Source organism: Diceros bicornis, chromosome 6, assembly GCF_020826845.1.
Source record: "Diceros bicornis minor isolate mBicDic1 chromosome 6, mDicBic1.mat.cur, whole genome shotgun sequence".
Classification (NCBI taxonomy): domain Eukaryota; kingdom Metazoa; phylum Chordata; class Mammalia; order Perissodactyla; family Rhinocerotidae; genus Diceros; species Diceros bicornis.
Genome location: NC_080745.1, coordinates 27874769 through 27897391, shown reverse-complemented (window position 1 = coordinate 27897391; position 22623 = coordinate 27874769). Strand labels below are relative to the sequence as shown.

General features: G+C 55.6%; 1 protein-coding gene across 2 annotated transcripts in view; it reads right to left on the bottom strand.

Moving 5' to 3' along the window:
* ZCCHC24 (zinc finger CCHC-type containing 24) overlaps positions 1-22623 on the bottom strand; it is a 62651-nt gene that overhangs the window by 4234 nt on the left and 35794 nt on the right. Inside the window, exons 3-4 of one of the 2 annotated variants that reach the window (XM_058543095.1) lie at positions 7791-7955; positions 7-3827 (exon numbers count right to left, since the gene is read on the bottom strand). In XM_058543095.1, coding sequence (XP_058399078.1) covers positions 3801-3827; positions 7791-7955 — 192 coding nt within the window. In that variant the 3' untranslated portion in view covers positions 7-3800. Of the gene's footprint in view, positions 1-6; positions 3828-7790; positions 7956-22623 lie in introns of those variants that run through there. The other variant, XM_058543094.1, reaches the window with a different exon arrangement.

The window sequence follows — 22623 nt, the reverse complement described above, 5'->3', positions numbered from 1 at the left end:
AGCAAGGAGGAAGAGGGCCCCGGGCAGGGCGGGAGGAAGGAGGGGTGGAGAGAAAGACAGAAACGGAGAGAGTGAGACAGATGCAGAGACAGCAGACAGAGAGAGAGTGTCAGATAGACAGACAGACAGACAGGCGGAGCAAGACAGACACACAGAGAGAGGCCCAGAGAGAGTGCTGTAGTCACTGAGGTTGTTTCCCAAGGTGCCCGGGGCCCTTCCTGCCTCTTTCCTGTTGCAGGATCATGTCCTGGAGGCACAGGCTGAGCCCCAGGCCAGGACCAGGGCTGTGGGAGGGGGTCCTCTACCCAGCTACTCGGGTCTAGATGCCAATTTCCCCTCCCCCTGTACTCCCTGAGCAGCCACCACCTGAAGCTCACAAAAGCCCAGGATGGAGGGAGGGCAGGGGTGCACAGATATTATCTAAACGAGGAAACCAAGGCAGATAGCAACGGAGACCCAGGCCCACCTCTCCTGATCCCCCACACTCAGCACTTCTTCCCAGGCCACTTGTCATCCTTGTGCCTGCCCCTGCGGCCTCAGGACTCAGGGAGAGTTCAACCTGGACACAGTGCCAGCCCTTCAGGCTTGGCAAGCAAGCCCGCTGCTCCCTGAGGTCAGCAGCCCGTGTTCTGATTTGCCCCTCTTCCGAGGGCCTGGCACAGCACTTGCCATGTCTGGTGAGGGGCTGGATGAGCAGAACTTCACTGTTTCCTATCAGGGAAACTGAGGCCCAGAGAAAGCGGGTGACTTGCCAGACCCATGATGCTACTCACTCACTGTGTGACCTCAGGGAGCCTCGGTTTCCACAACTGTAAAGTGGGCCCTCGTCACACCTCGTCTGCAGGGCACTGGAGGGATTCAGCTGTCTGGATGTTTGTAAACTGCGCAGCCTTAGGCATGGATGAGCACACTGCTGTCACACAGGGAGCTTCCCCGCTCCCTCCTTCCCTCTCAGCTCTCAAAAGCCAGCAAGGAGTTATTCCCCTGGAAAATTTATGGAGGCTGTGAGGCACACCTCCTGAGGCAGACAGTTGCTTGGCTGGCAGCCGTAGCCCCAGCCCAGACCCCCTGCATGCAGAAGGGTGCCCTGCACAGACTCGGGGGGACTCAAAGGGAGCTGGTCAGGGCCAGCTTAGAGCCACATGCCGAGGAGAGGGGGCAGGAACTGCAGGCTGGTGTGGGGCAGGGGAACCTCGTGACCAAGTGACCATGACCAGGATGGCCCAGGAGAGAAGCTGGGAGTGAGCACTGCCCTGCCCCGGGCAGTGAACTGATCAAAAGTGGAGCACTGGCTTTTCTGCCCAACTACGCAGTGCCTGGCCCCAAGGCGACACGCAGAGCCCATGGGGAATGGAAGAGTCAGGGGGCTCTAGGGATGAGCGTAGGGACTGTGGGTGGGCAGGGTTCTGATCCAGGGGTCATAAAGCCCACCCCTGCGCTTCCAGGCCTAAAGCCACGCAGGGAAGGCCCGGGAAAAGGACAGGAGGCTTGGTCTCATCTCAAGGGGCTTTCAGATGACCGGCTTTCCTGGCCAGAGGAGCGGAGACAGAGTTTGGCCTCATGTCAGACCTGGGCCTGAACACCAGCTCTGCCACCTACGAGCTGTGTGACCTTCGGCAAGCCACCTGACCTCCAATCTTCCATTTCCCCAACGGTAAAAGGGGACGTTGATAACACTTCTCACGAGATTATTGTTACAACCCAATGAAGATCATGAATGGAAACAGCATAGCATATAGAAGCTATTCATGTTGCTGATATTATTACTATTACTAATGGAAGGGAGATGCCAGCTGGTAGAGGGTCACTAAAAGTTGAAGCCAGGATTCCTTCATAGCCAGGAAGGCCTAGGAAGGTCGCATGCCCGGTTCTCCCAGACCGGGATGGACACCTACAGCAAGCCGAGAGCATCACTCGCATGCCCAGGGCTGGGGAGCCCCCTGCCCACGGAGCTCACTGGTTCAGTTCATTGCCTGCACTGTAAGAAAGGCTGCCCGATCTTGAGCTGAAATCCAGGGCCTTGTACCCTCATCCCAGTGATCCCAGCCACGCATGTGCCACACAGACTCTGCTCGGCTGCATAGGACTGTGGATGTGAGTAGTTCTGAAGCCTCGCCTCTCCCAGACCAAACCCAGCTTGGTTTCCACCTCCCATCCCCCACTCTTCATGCTGGCCAGGGCCCCCTCCCCGAACCGGTCTTCCAGGCGGGGCTGGAGAGGTCCGAGTCAGCAGGCCTGACACCACCTTGCTCCCCATGGTTTACACTTTACAAAGCGCTGCCACGTAAATCGTACCACCTAACTCACACTTTCTTTGAGGGGTATATCTCTATCCACCTTACAGATGAGGAAACTGAGGCTCTAAGACATTAAGGGTCTTGCCCAGGGCTCTGCAGCTTCACCTACCTGCCGAGGGCTGTTGGGAAAGACCTTTCTCCTCCAGAACCTCAACTCGCCCTTCTGCAACCTGGGCAGGAGGTTAATAACACTCGTTGGGTGTGTGATAGCAAGAGAAGCAAATGAGATGACTGTCTTAAATAGTGTATAACCATAAAGAGCTCTGCAAGGCTTACAATTGCTGTGTGACCTTTAGCAAGTCACTTAACCTTTCTGTGCCTCAATTTTCTCCTCTGTAAAATGGGGCTAATAAGTACCTACTTGATAGGGTTGTTGTGAAGAGTAAATAAGTTAATAATTGTAAAGTTATTAGAACAGTGCCTGGCACATAAAGAACAAAGGGACCAGCAGTAATATGTGTTATTACTATTATTATTATGTAGGGCTGGGGGCAGGCGGGGAACAGGGGAACCAGCTGAGTCCCTGTGGAAACGCCCCTGCAACATCCTCACCGCCCCCCTCCTCTGCTGTGACCCTATCAGAGCCCCTTCCCTCCACGAGTCCTGGCTCAGCCCTGCCCAGCCTCTGGGTGGAGGAGCCGGGGAAGCGGGGAGACAACTCCCCTCTGCGGAGGGAAAACACTGGGCAGCTGGGATTGATCACCGCAGGGCTGTCCCCACCCCCCGTAGTGAGGCAAAGCCCATTAGTGTTTTCTTCTCGTGGGGGGCAGGGCCAGCAGCGGGGAGCCACAGCTGGAGCCTGACGGGAAACAGATGTGGCAGAGGAGGGAGGAGAGGGGAAGCGCAGGGTTCTCCGGAGATGGATGCTGCACAGGTCAGAGCTCAGGGGGCAGGAGAAAGAAAGCAGCCCACCTCCACTCTGGGGGTCAGGGGGCGGGGACGCCAAGCCCCTCCTCTCAGCTCTTCAAAGGCTCCTGACTACTGGGGAATCAGGTGGGGCCACCCACCTCACCCCTCCTGCCCAGCGTGCAACCTCCTTAGGGGAGAAGAGCCGTGTGAGAGAAGCACACGAGCCCGTGAGAGGAGACTAGGGGCTGGGTGGTGGGAGAATGGGCGTGGCGTCGTGCAAGGGGCACAGCGAGGAGTTCTGCCCTGCCAAGAGGCAGGGAATGAGGAGGCTGCAGCCACTGCGGGGAGTGCATGGGCTTCGGGTCCCACTGGCTTCGGGTGCATGGGCCAGGCCCTGCCTCTTTGCGTAGGTCGCAGAGGGTGTGAGAGTCGTAAGGACTGAGCCTCCCAGACCCCCAGCACAGACCCAGGCACCCATATGTCTGGGCCATTTACCATCTCACTTCCCCAGCCAGCCACTGTGACCTGCCCTCCCTGCTCCCGTCCTCACTCCTAGGTCTCTCATCCGCCCCTTCCAGGTTCCACATTTCCTCCGGTCCCAAACTTGATCCTCTTCATGAATCCCAGCTTCTCTACCGAACTTGGGTGAGTCACTTACGCTCCTTGCCTCAGTTTCCTCCTCTGTAAAATGGGGAGACAAGAGAGCTGACCTCCGGGGGTGGCTGAGAGGACAAGTATAAAGTGCTGAAAGGAGTGCCGGCCACTGCAAGCTGCTGTTGTAATTTTTCCAATTCCTGCCCTCTCCCGTCCCCGAGATCCTCCTGTGGCCCCACTCCGGTTCCGGCTTGCTTCGGCACACCGGGTTCGTGCAGGGCTGAGCCGCCTGGCCTCAGAGCGGGCTTCCAACAGCTCAATAAACCGTCTCCAGACACAGGTGCAAGTGCAACTCTGAGGCACCACTCCTCACCTGGGACCTTGGGAAGGCCACCTGGCCTCCCAGGACCACGCTTTCCCTCCCTGTGAAATGGGGATGAACAGAACACCCAGTTCGAGGGCAGAGCACACGTGAAGGGGGCGCAGGGGCTCAGCAAACAGCACCCGGAGGGCGATTCGGGCCAGGGTTCCTCTGAATGCCAGTGGCTCACCCTGTCTGACTGAATCCTGTCTCTCTGGTTCGAGAAGAAGCTCCTGGAGGGCCTGGTAGCCCCGGACCTTCGTCTTCCTTCAGTGCCTGCACAGATCTGGCTCACGAGGAGCCCTCAACAAAGTGGGTTCAGTAAGAGGAAGAACGAGCCTCTGAACGGCACCTGCCACGCCCAAGGGCCTCTGGGAGAGCAGAGTTCAACCCCGAGGGCAGTGTGCTGCCAGTGAGACACAGGGGGAAAGGTACTTTTGCACTGCGGTCCCAGACTTTCTCAGGAATTGCCTGGCAGACTTCAGGAACCAGGATGCTGTCTCCTTTAGACTGCCCGTCCCTGGCCCCACTGGCCGGACAGGCTCCTAACACACTATGTGAGTGTCACGTGCCTATGCCCACTCTGGGTCCTCAGGCCTGTCTTGGCACTACTGGGTCTCGGTCTCTCCCTCAGTGCCATTAGGGTGTGGGCCAGGACCCTCCACTAAGGAGACCCTCGTCCGCTGGGCCGCCATGGCCAGCTTCAAGTCTATTTGCCTGTGTGTGTCAGTGTGGGTGATGGGAACCCTTGGGAGCAGGGGGAGGAGAGTCTGCAAACAGAGGGAACAGAGGCCAGCATGAGGGTCATAAAATCACAAAATGTTTCAACCACCAGAGTCCTCTGGGACTGCTCCCAGTCACTCCTAGTAGGCTAGAGACCAAATTCCTGGCCGTGGCCTCTGAGCCAGCCCGATGCAGCCCGGCCCCTCCCTCCGCACTCTGCTTCTCCCCTGAGCTCCTCCAATGCTCTGCGCTGGGTCTGTCCTCCCCACTGCGCACATGCTGATCCCTCATCAGAACTGTACCCTCCCCTCTCTGCCACTCCCACCCAGCCTCCTAGTAGAGACCCTCCACTCCCCATTCAGAGCTCAGCCTGACCTCACTGCCTCAGCAGAGCCTTCCTCAAGAGCTCCCAAAGCCTACCTCGCCCACCCCCTCACCTCCCTTTCAGTCCTGCCTCCTCCGCCCCTGCTCCTGCCAGCCTTCTTGGTGACTCAGCTCACGCAGGGAAGACTCATCTCACCCCTGGCTCCTCGGGGCCTTGACTACGTCATCAACAGTGACCTTCTCTCCCAACACCACCCCCTTGGCCACACCCTAGACTTGGTCCTCTTCAGAAACCTGCTCTGTCCAGCTCACTGGCTCCCACACTGCACCCAGTCCTGGCCCCACCTCTCCATCAGAGCCCCCCTGGCTTCCCTTCCCGGCCACCTGGCTGACACCCCAGGATCATGCATTATCATCACACTTTTCCAAACAGGCCCAACTCTTCGACCTCCTTCCCTCTGAAACACTCTCCAGCAAACCTCTGCCCCTGTACCCCTGTGCTCCATCTCTGGCCTGCGCCTGCCCCGTGAACCCTGCTGGGAAAAGTCACAGAACTAGGCAGACAGCTCTGCTCACAGCTATGACCTCAAACACCCCGCAGGCCGGGGATGCTGCCTGGTAGTCCGGCTAGGTTTCTCTGGTAGGCCCGCTTCCTCGCTCGTCCTTCCTCAAGCCTGCCATACCCCTCCTCACTCTCACTTTAGCTGAAAACCTCATGTCCCACTTCACTGAAAAACAGAGCCCTTGGAAGTGAAGCTCCTCTTCTCTGCACCATCAAACCCACCACCTCCCTAATTACCCCCATCTCCCTCCCTCCTGTGCTGACCATAAGGCATTGCCCTCTTCTCCCTGGATCATCAGCCTTTTGCTTTCTTCTGGATCATTCTCATTTGCCTGTAGTATGCTCTAGGCTCTCCCATCTCCTTAACACCCATCTCTACGCCACCTTCACTACTCCAGCTACATTTCTCTGCTTCTCTCCATGATCAAACCCCCTCGAGGGAGTGGACGACGAAGGTATTCCCTCTGCAGCCCGGCCCAACAAACCTCCCCCCGTCATGGCTCCACGGACACTGACCCAGCTGACAGGTCCACCGTGAATCGCCATCTCCACTCTGTCCTACCCTGACCCGCAGGGCATCGGCTTTAGTGGTTCTCAAACCTTGGCTAAAGTTCAACAAGTTCTCCATGTAAAAGCAAGGCCCCAGGAAGTTGAGGACCACTTCCTTATTGCCAAATCTCAGGGGCACTTCTCCATGGTCATTATACCTGACATCTTAGCACCAGCCACCACCTGTTCCCTCGAACGGCACTCCCCCTGACCCCTGACCTCCACGCTGCCGGTTCTCCTTCTCCTTGCTGGATCCTTCTCCTCCATCTGAGTACCCAGTGCTGGGATTCTCCAACATGTGCTCTGGGGTGTCCCTTCTCTACCTGGTCCCCATTCTGCAGGAAATCTCATCCAGTCCCTAAATACCTTGAGGCCACTGATACCAGTTATGAAGGAGCCACCTTCACTTCTCACCTGAGCTTCAGAATAACAAATCCAACTGCCTTTTTGACATCTCGACTTGGATTTTCAGGAACATCTCAAATGTAACATGTGTATCAGGGAACTCTTGCCTTTTCTTGGGCACCTGTGTCCCACCACGCCCGGCCCCAGCGCAGGCTGCCCACCTCAGGAACGACCACCTGCATCCACTCAGGTGCTCAAGCCCAAAGTGTGACTGGTCTCCCGGATTCCTGCCCCTCCCTCACCTTCCACATCCAATCTGGGGACATTTTGTGTCGGCCCCGGGGCCAGAGCCACTTCCTTAGTTCAGACCTCTTCCAGCTCACATGGGACCATGGCCATGGCTTCCCTACTGGTCTCCCCACTTTCAATCTCCCAGCACCCCCAGACTAATGTCCACACAGGGCCAGAGTAATTGTCTCAAAATGAAGCTTAAAGTCCTGTTGCTTGGGGGTTTCCTCATGTGGCCCCCAAGGCTCTGATGGGGGCCCCGTTTAGCTCCCACCCCATTCCTCTTCCTCTGCTCTCCTGCTCCTTCACTGAGCTTTGGGCCTTGAGCACCCCAAGTCCTTACAGCCTCCATGCATTTGCACCTGCTGTACCCTCTTCTTAGGATGGCTGTCCCCCCACTTGCGACAGGTCTAGCCTCCTCCCTCCTTCAGGTCCCAGAGTCAATGTGGCTTCCTCTTTGCGGCCTGCAGTGAGTGCTCCTCGCTGGGATGAGCTGCCTCAACCCCTCACCCCCGGGCAGGCCCACGCATGCCTCGGCCACCAGCCCCGTGCCCAGGCCTGGCACACATAGCTGCCCCCTATTCAGGAGTCAACTAGACGAATAAATGCGTGAAATGCATGTCTTCTACAGCATCCTGCTGCCCTTGCACCCCTGTTTGTCTCACAACAGCATCCCCAGTTCATTAGTTTCAAAATTCACCTGCGGTCTCAGGGTCTTGGTACAGCTGCTACTCTAGCCTCCTTCCCTCCCCAGCTTCAGATGAGCCAAAGAAAGAAAGGGCCGACTTAGATCTGGTCTCATCCTCGCCATGTGGCCCAATAAGGGAAAAGCCACCCTCCCTCAGCCCCTCGAGAACTCCCCCCACACACTGCCAGCCCGCGCGGCCCGCCCGCTCACCTGCTTGTGCGGGTACACGTTGATGTGGCACTTGATGCACTCCTGCCCCATGTTGGCCCAGGAGTTCCCGCTCATCCATTTCCTCTTGCACTTGGGACACTTGTACTCGCCGAAGCAGCGCTTTTTGCCCTGGTACGGGGTCAGACCCTCGCCTTTGGGGCGTGCCTAGAGGGCAGGAAGCAAACACAAGGGATTGGGGTCCCCCAGGCCAAAAGGATGCCTCTGCGGGATCCCCACAGCCTCCTCCTTCAGTCTTCATACCCTGTGTCCCCGTGCACAGGCACCTTTTGTCCCCAACCCAGAGAACACACAGGAACCCCAAGGCTGGGAGACCCGCACAGGGGACAGAGAACAGGTGGTGGGTGGTGCGCATCTTTTTTAGATTTAAAGGAGCAAAGTACTGGATGGTGGCTAGGAATCACTTCTTGAACTCTGACGTCATAAGGAGGTGCTGGGGGCCACGTGGACCTGCTCACAGGTGTTCTTTGGCCTGCACGGTGGCGCAGTTGTTAAATGGGTATAGAAGAGACAACCTCTGCAACCTGGTCTGCAGGGAATGTGTGCCTCCCGCAGCCCTGCGTCCAGCCACGCTTCCCTACCTGGAGGCGATCCATTTCCTTACACCACCCCCAAGACAGCTCGGCATTTACAAACATAGGCAACGTATTCACACGTACACACATTCTTTCTTCTCCAGCACTCACAGAGAAACAGATTATACATTCAGTTCTTCATCTTCCCTTTTTTGCTTAATAATATATCTTGGACATTTTATTATTATTATTAAGATATATGTAATATCTTTTCCTCACATCACACGAACAGAGGTACTGTACTCTGTGTAACAGTTGCAGCGGCCACGCAAGTTCCCTTGTGTTTGCCAGTCACTCTTACAGAACATCTGGGCTGTTTCCACTCTTCCACTGTTACAAACAATGCTACAATGAATAACTTTTGTATACATTATAACATTTTACACATATGAGAGTACATTTGTGAGATAAGTTCCTGGAAATGAAACTGCTGAGTCAATGGTACGTGCACTTTTGATTTTTAAAGATAATGACAAATCGCCACTGCCCCCCCACGCCCGCCACTGCAGGTGTGCCAACTTAATGTCCATATCCTCACCAACAGAGTTTTCATTGTTGCCAATCTAAGCGGCAGAAAATCTTCTCAGAGTAGCCTTGACTTGTATGTCTTGTATTATGAGCAAGAGAGAATTCTCCCATGCATTTAAGAAGCATCTGTGTTTGCTTTGTGAACTGTTGGTTTATATCCCTTGTGATTTTTTTTTTCTGCTGGTGTTTGGTATTTTTCTTGTTGACTTGTGATTGTACTTCATATATGAAAGAAACTAGCTCTCTCCTACATGGTGTTTTTCTTTAAACAGTTTTATTGAGATATGATTCACAGTCTACATTTCACCCATTTAAGGTGTACAATTCAATGTTTTTAGTCTATTTACAGAGTTATACAATCATCACTGCACTCTAATCTTAGAAGATTTTTGTCACTTCCCAAATGTTACCCATTAACAGTCACTCTCCATCCTACCCCCACTCACCCCACTCAGCCCTAGGCAACTACTAATCTACTTTCTGTCTCTATCGATGTCCCGATTCTAGATATATCATATTCTACGTATTTCATAACAGCTGTCCTCCTGTGTCTGGCTTCTTTCACTTACTGTAATGTTTTTAAGGTTCATCCCTATTGTAGCAGGTCTCAGTACTTCATGCCTTTTTGTGCTGAATAATATTCCACTGTATGGACATGCCACGTTTTATTTACTCATTCATCAGACAATGGACATTTGAGTTGTTTCTAATTTTTGGCTATTATGAATAATGCTGCTATGAACATTCATGCTGCATAATGTTTTGTAAATTTGAATTAGTTGCCCCAATATTTGAAAACGGGCGATTTTGCATAGAAATATGACCACATTGGTCCAGAATTCTTGCTGACGACTGTCAGCTGAGGTTGAGGAGTGGCTGCCCCATCAGACCAACTGCATACGTATCCTCCACGTCACCTCTGTTCCCATCAGCTCTCCCTGCATTTATGTCACCTACTTGGCACTGGCAGGCTTTGAGTTTGAGACAGGCTTAAACATAGGTTCTACGCTGTGACTATTCAAAGTGTGGTTCCTAGACTAGCATCAGCAGCGTTACCTGGGAGCTTATTAGAAATGCAGAATCTCAGGCCCCACCTTAGATCTACTGAATCAGAACGTGCATTTTAACAAGAGCCCCAGGGAATTCATATGCCATTAAGCTTAAGAAGCACTGGGCTATGAGGAGATCTGTTTCCATAGTAATGTTTCCCTGGGTAATTGCCCATTCATGAAGTACATAATGGTTAACAGCACAGACTCTGGATCCAAATTCTAGCTCTGTGATCTTGGGCAAGTTACTTCATAAGGATAATGAAAATAACTACCATCTAAGACTATTCTGAGGATTAAATGAGATAATACATGTAAAACACTTAGAACAGTGCCTGGTACACAAAAGTAAAATAGGAGTATTTGTTATTATTATTATTTACTAATATAGAACAATAGTAGGATATGAGATAAAAATTTCCTCCTTCAGTAATCACGTCTCTTTTTCCTAGGAGCCATTACCACCACTTGGTGACAGCCTACTAGAATTTCAGGCAAAACACTAAAAAGGGGCATACATGCTGAGTGTATAAACTTAAACTTACAAAGTGACAGCAACACTGCCCCAATCTTTTGGGCTTGCTGCTTAATGTCTTTTGGATCCTTATTGGCCCTCCCGGCAGCTGAGATGTCCTGGGGAAGGTTCAGTCTGAGGCAGGGCTGTCTCTCAGCACTGGTCAGGTCTGAGAAGGACGCTAGTTATGCCAAGGGGAGCACTCAGCGTGCAGTAAGGGCCCGGGGTTCAGTCAGTTTGCAGTAAAGGGGCCAATTTATGCCTCTGAAGGCACTGTGAGCTCTGTCGGTGTCAAGTTAGTGGGTGTGCAGCAAGCCCTCTAACCTCTTCTGGTGCCACTTTTTCTACCTGGTGCCTGGTACCCACACTTCTAAGCAACCTCAGCTTCTACGGCTTCCTTCTTCAGTAATCCTGAAATAAAGTACTCATTCCCCTGTGTCCCTGCTCTTAAGGGCATCTACACTTTACAGGAGGACGAGAGATAGGCACGGGGTGCCTCACCAATGGTAGGATTTGAGATTCCTTGACCAAAGGGGAAAATGTGGGGGTCATCACTAGCCAGGCCCACTCTGGGGTCTGGTTCTGCAGCCCTCTTGATTTAAAGACTGACAGACTAACAGGACCTGGCACCTGGCCTCCTGCAGCTGGGGCCAAGGGCAAGGGTGAAGGCATTAGAGGGAGGGGTCGAGGCATCCCAGGGGCACTCAGCAGAGCAAAGGGTGAGGACTGGGGCAGGACTGACAGTTTGGTTCCCAAAGACCCTCTGTTTCAGAAATGCACAGGAAGGAACCTGTACAAATAAAGAAGATACAGAGTGTGCACGAAAGAGAGAAGCAGGAAGATGAGAGAGGAGAGCAAGGGGGTGAGTTGGGGAGCATCGCTACACGCTGTAAGCGGAAAACCAGCCGTTCTGGAGCCGTCCATCAAGGAGTGTGAGCTGCGGGGCCAGGCCCAGAGATGGGGGCTCAGGCCTCCTAAGGACCAGCTGTCCTCAGCACACCATTCCCACACTGCTGTCAGGCCAGGCACTGGGAGGGCCCAGCTCTGACACCCCACTGCACGGGACGTGGTTGAGACCGTGGAATTCAGGGCCAGACGCCCGTGATTGCATTCTGCCTCTGCCTGTGACTATCTGGGGGATCCTCAACAAGTTACTCAACCTCTCTGTGCTTCAGTTTCCTCATCTGGAAGCTGGGCATGATGATAAAGGGACTGCCTCCCGGGCCCTTGGAAGGATTTGATGCATCTGTGCACATGATGGTCTTAGCTCAGTGGCTGGACATGGCAAATGCTCAGTAACCATTAGCGATTTCAGCATGATTCTCTCCTAAGGCTCATACAGGGAGATGGAGTAGATGTGTTCTGGGTGATGCAGAGGCTAGGGCTGAAACCAATGGGCATAAATCGTAAGAAGAAAGTTCCAAAGATGGGAGGGAGTCCTGGGTAGAGGATGGGCTCGCTCTCCCTGGGTTGTGTGGGAGGTGGCAAACGAAAAAGGAATAGCATACGGTGTCTTCACCTTCTGGAATTCTCATGGAGGAACCAAGAAAGACAGAGGAAGGCTGTGGAATCTCTGGAGATGCTGCTGGCAGAGGACAAAGGGAAGAGCGAAGAGAACAGACATTTACCAAGCACCGCCTGTGTGCTCCGCTTTGCGCTGAGGGCTCCACAGCCTGTCAGGCCCCATTCAACTCTTCCCATAACCCTGTGGGGCAAGGAAAATCATCAACCCATTTAACAGATGGTGAAACTGAGGCACAGAGAAGGGACAGGACTTGCCAAAGAGTTTCCAGTGGGTGAGGAGAAGGAGGCTAAGTCCAGCAGGCGTTTCCACAAGGTGACACTTGGCTCATCTTTTCTGTCTGTCACCCCCCAGTGTGTCCCCATCAAGAGGCTGAGGCCTGTACTCAGGAGGAGAAGGCCCCCAGCCCCCAGGGCCTCCAGCTCAGCCCAGCCCAGTGTTAGGCCTTGGCATTGCCCTCCTGTGGGTCAGAGGGGAGAAATGGCCTGCAGGGCAGGGGTGAAGAGGCAGTGGACGGAGGGGAAGACAGGCCAGCCAGCAGCTCTCGGCAGCGGGGAGCCACTTCCTGGAAGGGCTCAGTCCCAACATTGTTTATGCTTACAGACGAGAGGGCAGGGCCAAAGGGAGTAGGAATTTTTGAGGAACAAAGGCTTCTCTACCCCCCACGCTTACCCCCTGCCTCCTCTCAGAAAGGCACGGCCTCTCCTCATAAACTTCAGCACGAAACGGACGGTGACTGCCAACAGCTCTGCAGGGGCAGCCACCCGCCCCAGCTGGGAAAGATGCCAGGTCTGACCAGGCTTTCTGACCCGGGCCCCTGCCACATACCCCTCTGGGGAATCACATCTGCCAGGAGCCCAGGCAAAGCTCACTGGGGCTCAGACACCAACCCTTGTAGCACAGACAGGCCCTCTGGGAACCACAGAGGCAAGGGAACTTGCTCAAGGCCACATAGCACATCAGAGATGGATCTGGTGGAGGGGTTGGGTCCTCTGATCTCCAGACCAGGGTTAGAATTGCTGTGGAGGGCAGCCTGGGAGGTGGGAGGTGGCAGGGGTGTGGGAAGGAGGACCTGTGCTGGGAGCAGGGAGGGCAAAGCTGGGTGGGCGGGGAGTGGGAGGAGCCACCCAGGCAAGCCAGCAGCTTGATGAGCTGACACTATCTGGACACTTCTTTGGAATGGCTCAGGTTTTCTTCCCATCGGCTCATGAGATTTCTTGTGGTTGGCCAGTATGTAGGGAGCTCGCCGCCATGATGGTATGTAAGCAGAGGCTGGGTAAACAACTATCAGGGTGGATGCCAACGGGACTTTTGCCCTGGTCAGGCAGTTGCACCAGGCAACTCTGAGGGCACTTCCAACTCTGTAGTCCTCCCAACTCTCGCTGCTGGTGAAGGCCACTGGGCAGGTGTGGAGAGGGGGCACTCACAGACACTGCTGGGGGTGGGGGATGAACAGGGATATTTTCTACTGTATTTCTGTAGCATAACTTGCCAATAAGCCTTCAAACTTTAAAAAACGCCCATTCCTTACACCCAGCAAATCCATTTCTGGGCGACTGTCCTAAGGAAATGATCAGAAATGTGGACCCAAGGGGTGTTGAAGGATGTTCATCTCAGCATTGTTTATGAGAGTGAAAAACCGGAACAAGCTAACCACTCAACACCAAGCCCTGATTCCCTAAATGATGTTACGCCCATTGGATGAATGACAACGAAGCCATTCAACATTTATGAGGACTTTTTTCAAGGGTTTGGGAAAATGCTTACAAAGAAAGCAGCATAAGCGATCACGTATAGACTGCTCCCAGAGTAAAAGCGTGAAAAGGAAAAATGTGCAGGAAAAGGGCCGGCGGGAAATCAATCAGAAGGGTTCAGAGGTTGCCTTCAGGAGACAGGACTGTTAATGATTTTATTTCTGCATCTTACTCTCTGTTCTAATTAATGAATTGTCTTTAATGAGTAGGTGTGACTTTGATGGAGGTGATGATGGGTCACCAGCGGTCTCCCTGGTCTGCAGGCCCCTCTTGCCCACGAGGGGGCGCCCTGTGCTTTCCCAAGGGGGTGGGAACCCAACGGAGATTGCGGCTTTGTCCATACTTGTCCCCCCTTTGCCACTGCAGGTGTAGACATGGGGGCCTGGGTGCTGGGCACTGGCTGACCTCTGGCTGCTGCTTCTGTTCCTGTCCATGGAGGTGGCCTGCCCCCAGCCATGGTGCAGACTTCCCACTTCCTGGATCCCATCTGCTCCCTCAATTTTAGGGAAAATTAGAAGTATCCACACCTGTCACATGACACAAGAGCCTGGCTGGCCACTCGGTCCATCAATTTCCCTGCCCCTGCTTCCTAAAGTCCCACAAGGAGTGAGCCAGCCTTTAGGGTGAAGCTTGCTCTCCTCTTGGCCCATTTTAGACTGTGAGTCCCTTTTGTAAGGAGATGACACTGTAGCCTCTGGTAGCTTGAGGCGAGCATCCCAGGGACCCGGGGCCCGGGAGGGGGCAGTAGGGTCGGGGTGCTGAAAGCCTGTGGCTGTGCCCTGCACGTCATGATCCCTGCCAGTTCCGCCCCAGGATGCATAGCCTCTGTTCTCTGGATACTGCGAACTGGCTGTGGGCCCAGCAGGCCTCAGCCCCAGCCCTGGCCGCGCCACCTCTGCCTGCCCAGGAGAGCAGCCTGTGCCCAGCCAAGCTCTGGGACAGGGTAATAGCCACACTCATTAGGTGTCTAGCCAGGGCCAGGCCCTTTTCGTAGCCTTACAACAACCACCACCTTATGAGCTATGAATGATTATTCCCAGGTTTCAGATGAGAACCCTGAGGCAGCAAGAGGTTAAGTAACTTACCCAAGGCTACACCACCAGCAAGTGATGGAGTTCGGATTTGAGCCCAGGCCTCCTGACTTAAGCCCATTCTCTCAGTTGCCCTGCAGTGTGCCAGGATCACAGAAAGAAGAAGAACCCGCCGAGCCAGGACGGCGACAAACTGGAACGGGGTGTTACTGTCATGGGTCCTGGCATGCTGGGCGGCCCTGGAGGCGTCCCTTCCCCTCTTGGGCCTCAGTTTCCCCATCTCCAGAATGAGGGTGGGACCAACTGCTGGGCAGGGTCACTTTCCTCCCCGAGGCCCATAACTCAGTGTGTGCCCAGCAGCCCCACTCACACTGCCCTCTCCCTCAGGGAGCACTGGGCCAGCCCCATGGTGCGTCCAGCTGAGAGGCAGCGGCTGGAGCCAGGAGGAGCAGGGGAGGGAATCAGGAACAGACAGGCTCCTTGCCAGCTGCCTGTCCTACCCGGTCTGCGTGCTCTCCTCTAGCTGGGCCACTGAGGTGGTCCTGGCCTCAAGTCGAGAGAGGAAGAGCCCTGGGTCTCAGGAGTGTGAGATGCCCTTTCCACAGATGAAGGCAGAGAGGCCGAGGGGCAGAGATGACTGGTCCATGGGCCCAGGACTCTTTGTGCAGCCTTGCTGGTCCTTCCTGGACAGTCCAAGAGGGTTTTGGGGACACTTTCTGGAGGCTAAGGGCCCTCCCTGGGGGAGGCAGTGCCCCTCTCCCAGAAGCCTCCTCTCTTAGCCCCTTTCCTTGGGCCCACGGGTGCCTCTCTGCCCTCCCTGCTGTCTCTCCTCGAGCCTGGAGCCTGGGTCAGTGGGGAGTGAACAGCAGTCAGAGCTGTCAGAGCAGTCAGAGCAGTCAGAGGGCTGGATTTGGGCCCTGGTTCTCCCAGCCCCGTCTTGGAGCCTCAGTTTTGTCATCTGCCATGGGGGAGGGCTGCTCTGGAGGAGCTGGGACATTGACATTTAATGAGCACCTACCATGCGGCAGCCACTTTCCAGCCAGTCACTCCACAGCCCTTCCATTTGACGGAAGAGCAAACTGAGGCCCAAAGAGGCCAAGCAACCTGTGCAGGGCCCCACAGCTGTGGAGCCAAGACTCGAACCTGATCTGCTGGCTCCAAAGTGACACTTCCCACCTCATACACAGCCTCTCCATGAAATGGTTGTGAGAAAATTAAAGAATAAGCCTGCTCCTAAGAACACGACCCTACCTCTGACTTCCAACCTCTGTCCACCACCTCAATTATTCAATCATTCAACTAACATTTATTGAACACCCACTCTGCACCAGGCTCTGTGGAACATTCCAGGTATATGGAAATAAACAAGACAGACGAGGAACGCTCTCATAGTCTGGGGCCTTCCAAATGGGTCAGCCCTGTGACCCTTGCACCAACTGTGCCCACGCCAGTGACAGATACCCTCGGCCACACACTTCTAGGCTCAAGCCCAAGTCAGACTCACACCTGTAGAAACACTCTTGGACCCACGTTCTCAGGCAGAGGCCACTCTTCACCCAGTCCTCGTAGGTGACAGGCATGGGACGAAGGCATGACACATGAAATTATCTCTGATACAACAGCTCCACAAAATCAACACTCTTAACCCTAATGACAGATGAGGAAACTGAGCCTTGGGACAGGCACAGTGCCTTGTCTGAAGTCACATAACTAGTAAGCAGTGGGGCCAATTTCTGAGAATAAGTCCAGTGCCGAGACCCAAGCTTTTCCCTCCTCTGTGCTCTGTGACACTGCTTTAGGGACCCTCCAAAGACCCCTCATACTCACGTGTCCACACGCACGGCCCAGGGAGGCAGGCAGGAGGGCCGCCCCAGCCTCTGTAGCCTGGTCCAGGCAGCTGCAGCTCCACAGAGGCCCAGAGGAAGCAGGCGTTCAGAGGGACAGGTGGGCTGGGCCCTGCGGCCTGCAGGCTGCTGGGAGGAGGAAGGAGGCTGCAGGAGGCCACCCTGGGTTTCCTCTGGAGCTTCAAGGGCCTCCTTGTCTGAGCACAGGCGTCCTGGCCGCCTCTCCCAGACCCCCTCCCCTTTTCTGGGTTCCTGCCGCAGCCCAGCATGGGTCCAGAAGGCCCGGCCTCCTCTTTACCCCTCCCACTCGCTCCCAGCCCAAAGCCATTGCAAAAATGCCATCCTGATTCCACAACACTAGGGTTTGTCAACGTGCAGGGGAACAATGGAAGCTTTCACAGTGCCAGGAAAAGGTCTCAGGAAAACTCTGGGGAGGGGCACGGAGTGGGAGTGTGGAGAGGAGGGGAAGGGCCGAGATAGAGAGGAGAAAACAAGGGGGAGAGAGAGAGGCAGGGGAGGAGCGGCAGAGGACGTCAGGGATACGGGACAGGAGGGGGTGGAGTGAGAGCCAGAGGGGAGTGGGGGAGAGAGGACAGCAGAGTGACAGGCGAGGTGAGAGAGAAGGTGGGAGAGGCACCACAAGGGAAAGAGGAAACAGACACACAGAGGGGGGCCAACAGAGGCCAAGAAGCCCCTCTGCGACCTGGTGGGGGTGGGGGTGGTGTTCGAGGCCCAATGCCCCCACATGCCTCTGGGCCCTGGGCCCCTGAGCCCCTGAGGAGAAGCCCAGCCCATAAGGCAAGAGAAGCCCCTCTCTCCAAATCCCACCCCAAGGCTAGGCAATGTGAAGTTCTCCGGCAAAACTTTTTGGAAAGCAAAGACTTTTTAATCACATGCACAGCCACTCCCTAAGTTATCTGTTTCCTGCTTCTGGCTTTCCTCCATTAGCAAACCGCACGATCAGAGCTGAGGGTGGGGAGGGGAAGAGAGGCCGGTCCGAAGGGGTGGAAAACATCCGAATCATAGGGATTGCAAAAGGCCTGGGTTTTCCTCCCCTCCTGTGACTGCAGACTGAGAATGCCCACCGCTGCCGCTGTAGGGGGTGGAGGAAAGATTCGCAATCACCCTGCGGTTTGCCCACAGCTGGACACTACTAGGGGTCTGAGGAGCATGTCCTCCAGAGTGGGTTTCCAGGCCCCTGCGCATCCCTGTGTGGGGGCCCTTTCTTCTGACTGTGCCCCTTCTCCTGCTACAGCCATGACCCCCCGGGACTTTAATGACCAGGCTGGGCCCCCCCATCTGCAGGGCTGAAGCAGAACAATCAATGATTTTGGACCCTTCCCCATCGGCCCAGCCGATCTTCTAACCTTAGTTGCTGCTACTCTCTCCTACAAAGCTTACAATCAAACAACAAATCATTGTCTGCAAATGACATGTTCCTGTCCCCGCCAGGCTGTTGCTCCTGCTGTTCCCATGGCCCCAAACATTTCTCCACATGACGAATGCCCCTGCATCCTTCAAGTGGAAGCTCAAAGGGCACCCTTCTGGCTTCCCCCATCTCAGACAGGGTTAACTGCCGTCCTCGGGGTGCTCACTCCACTGCCTGAGTCCCAGGCTCGAGTGCAAGCTGAGAACCCTCCTGCCACCTCCCTCAGAGAAGGCCCCGGCTCCCCAACTCCCAGGGGACTTTGTGGTCTGCACCACTCGCTTGGCTGCGGGTCATGTCCTGCCCTGACCCGGCCTCCAGCATGCCAGAGATTTCATCCCGAATTTAAAGAACTCTCACAAACTGCCCTTTCTGACGTCTTCTTTCCTAGTGGTCTCTAAGAGGGCTGCAGCCTCGTGGGGCCCTCCACATCTCCCACCTCCCTGGGAGCATCCTGGCTGGGGCTCAGAACACATTGGGAGCTGGAGAGGACACTGGCATGGAGAGCGCCCGTGAAGCGTGAGGTGTGTGGGCCGAGGTCACGCACACAGGAGGTGGCGATGCTGGGGCTGGTCCTGGCATGGGTTCTGTCCACTCCCAGGACGCCTCTCCTGGGCTGTGCTGCCCACTCTGGAGGGCTGCCTCAGGCTGGCAGCGCCATTTCCACAGGCAGGCTGGTCCCTGGCTCTGCATCTGAGGCTGTCCCTAGTGAGGCCTGGCCAGACGTGACCTGGCTAGACGTGGCTGTGACCTGGCTAGACGTTGCTGTGACCAGCCCAGCCCTACCTAGCTGGAGGGAGGCTCTGCACAAAATCTGGGGGTGGGGTTGGGGGCAGAAAGGTGGTGGGTTAAGGCTTCAGCCCGGAGTGAGGCTTTGGGTGTGAGGGCCACAGCCCCGGGAGGAGGGGACAGGGGGACTCAGCTCGAAATAGCGATGGGGGAAGGGTATGGAGGGTGGCCAAGCGCCAGAAAAGAAATCCGATCTGCCCTGGCCAGCGAAATGCTGAAGTCAGCAGAGTGGGGCCACTCTCTGGCAGGAGCTGGGGGCTGGGGCTCCCACGGCTGCCTGCCTGGCGGAGAGGCTGCAGGCCTGACTTCCAGCCTCGGCTCTGTCCTCACATCAGTCCTTCCTCTCTCTGGGCCTCGATCTCCTCTGGCCACTGAGGGGTAGAAAGAGAAGGAAGCTTCCTACCTCTGAGAACTCTCATCAGGTGAGTGCTGGAGTTCGTGGCTTAGGAAACGGTGACAACCAGACAGGAGCTGACTGTGCTGAGGGTCCACTGCCTGCTGCTGCTGCCCATGCGCCTGACTTGCAGGTAGCTTCATGGTGACCCGTCCTCTCCAGGAGGAAACAGAAGCCCAGAGAGGTTAAGCCTCCTGTCCAAGGTCACAAAGTGAGTGAAGTGGCAGGCCTCGAACCTCAGTCTTTCTGGCTGTTGTCCAATTCCTTCACTGTCAAGTGAGCCCCAGAAGGCCATAGACTGGTTTCAAGGTCACCTGTGGCAACTGTACTCAGGCAGAGCAGGGATGAAGAGGCTCCTGGGAGCCAGCCCAGGCATCTGCCAGCTTTTGCTGTGGTTCCACGGTGTCGGCTGGTGTTGGAAATCAGAGAACGGGCCCTGAGGAGGAGGGTGTGTATGCACGTGGATACGTGTGTGTTTGTGGGCATGCATGCATATGTGTGCCTCGCATGGTCACCACAGGGTGTCAGACTGCAGCAGAAACCTACCCATGTTCTTCCCCTTCAGGGGTGCCCAGCAGAGAAAGAGCTGCTCTTCTGTGACTTTTCCAGGGGGTCACGGGGAGGAAGCAAGCCTGACGTTTCCCATTCCCACCGCCCAGGCTGCAGCCAGCCCTACTTCTTCACCCCCGGACTGGAGAAGTCTGCAAAACTGTCCCTTCACACTGCCCCAAAGGCAACGGTGCTCAGCACAGCGTGGCTCTGCAGCAGGCAGGAGGATGGGGCCATGTGCGTGCTCCCAGAGGCTCCATTCCCCTCCCTGGGCCCCGAGTTCCCCAGCGGTAAAACACTCACAGCTCCTGCTATGTGCAGCGTTACCTCCACCAGCTGTTCCATCCTCACTATAACCCCTCCAGATGAGGGATCCAAGGCATAGAGAGGTTGGGCGATTTGCCTGAGGTCACACAGCCAGGAAGTAGCAGAGCTGGGACCCAAACCCAGGCCTGGCTGACTCCCACAGCACCACATGCCTCCCTTGTGGTCTCCAGCTCTGACCTTCTGGGGAATCCTTGCCCTTGTCTGTGGGCAGCCCCACATGACAGTAACCCTGCTGGTGTCCTGAGAAGGGAGGAGAAGGAGTGTGTACCCATTACAGGAGAGGGGGCTGGCCGGTGGTTCTCGTTCTCACGCCCCCCTCTGCGCACGCAGTCCCACAATCTGGCATCCCTCATCTCCCACGCAAATCCAGTGGATGCTGCATTTCCCCCTGGAAGCCTTCCTTGACTGCTCCCATCTGCAGGGACCCCTCTGGTCTCTGCCCCGCGGGGGACTCATCTTGTCTCTCTCTGTGCCACAGGCCTCCTTCAGGCGGCACCAGGCTCACCACACACCCGCTGAGGGAAAGCAGCGCACACGCGCCCTCAACCTGTGCACACGGCCCCTTTGCCCAGGTTCTGAGCCAGCTCCTTCAAAGTGCTGATGCAATGGCATGGGCCAGACAAACATGGAACCTGCCCTCACGGAGCGTCTGTCCCAGCGGAGCTGATGCAGGAGCTGGGCTGACCAGGCTGTGTGCTAACTGCCTCATTTAATCAGCACGGTGACCCTAACACACACAGTGGTAGGAGTATTGATCCATTTTCCTGACCAGGAAACTAAGGCTCATTTCCAAAGCCACACAGCTGCAAGTCTGCATGCTGCCTTTCCGAATCCAGATGCCCAAGCTCTTAATTCCAGAGCACAGATTGTTTGTCTCACACTTGAGCGTGCATCAGAACCATCTGGGGGGCTCATTATAACACACGCTGCTGGTCCCATCCCCAGATTTTCTGAATCAGCAGGTCTGGGGTGGGCCTGAGAACCTGCATCTCTAACAAGTTCCCAGCTGATGCTGATGCTACTGGTCCAGGGACCCACTCTGGGAACCACTGCTCCAAATGCTACTGATAACAGTCTGTTAAAGTATGAGTGTTAATCAGATATTGTCTGCTTCACATCGCCCCCTCCCCACATGCCCATCCTACAGCCCAGGATACAGAGGCACAGAGAAGGCAAGTGATGAGCCCAAGCCACAGAGGAGGTTAGGTGAGAGCTGGGAATGCAGCCCAGGGCTCCTCACTCCAGGAGCTGAGCTGTATGCGGGACAGTGAGGCTGCTGGGCTCAAGCAGGGCAACAGTCTGCAGTGGAGGAAGGGCCATCTCTTTAAAAGCAGCACTGGAGATGGTGGAGGTGGCGGCGGGGTGCTGGGGGAGGGCTGGCCTGGCTGAGCCCCAAACCTGTGACTCCTCAGCATCTGGAAACCATCACGGGGAACAATGGAGGGAGCAGGGGGCATGGCTGCTCGGGGCCCCGTCTGCTCAGGAGAGCAGAGGAACTCAGGGCCTGCAGGCATCTCCCGCCCCCACCTCCACCGCCGCTGTTTGCCTTGGCACCGGCACGCACAGCTCCCAAGGGGCCCAGCTGTCAGGAAAAGTCAGCCCCTGAGCTACAGATGTGGGGGCTGGTGGGCAGGTTGGGTGCCCAGAAGTCAGGAGGTCCTGCTCAGACTGCAAGACTCCTGGCTCATTACTGTGGCTCCCTGGGCCTCAGTTTCCCCCACAGGAAGCTGAGGTACCACCCCGACTGGGCTGGCTGCTTACCATGTACTGGCGTGTATCTGACCAGCTTGGTGCCTGGGCCCACGTTGCCCCCAGGGATCCCACTCGTCTTCTGCAGGCTAGTGGGGGCCAAACACCCAGCCAGGGAGCAGAGAAGGGACTGAGGGACAGTGACTGTGTGCATTTACCCCGCCTGCCACCAGGTCCTCCACTCATGCCCTCAACACTCACGCATCGAGTGCCCACTGGAGCAGGGGAGTTGAGAAGACAGATGGAACCCTGGCCCCATGAACTTACTGTCAGGTGGGAAAGAAAAAAACAAGTGTCTCATTCAAATAATTACAGTTGTGATGAGTGCCGTGAAGGAACGGAGTGCTGCAACAGAGACTAATGGAGAGCCCTTCTGCAGAGAGGGACATCAGCCTCCGAAGTTTCAACACTTAATCTGCTTTAAGGGGGTGTTTCTTACCCACCCCCTTCCCAACCCCAACATGCTGCCACCAACATGCCCTGTGACCTGGGACAAGTCCCTTCCCTGCCTGGGTCTCAGGTTCCCCGTGTGTCAACGAGGGGATGGAATAGAACCAGGAAAGGCAAAGACTTCATCTAATGTGTCCATTCCAGTTACTTGCTATCAGAGCATTGTGTTGAGAAGGATTCTGCAGCTGCGTCCTAACTCGATAGGCAAGAATGGTGTGACTCTGGTGACGTCTGCCTCATCATGGCCATGGGTGGGGGGTGACAGGTACACATGACTTGTGCTGGCATTCTGGCCTAGAGAGGATCCCTAAAGA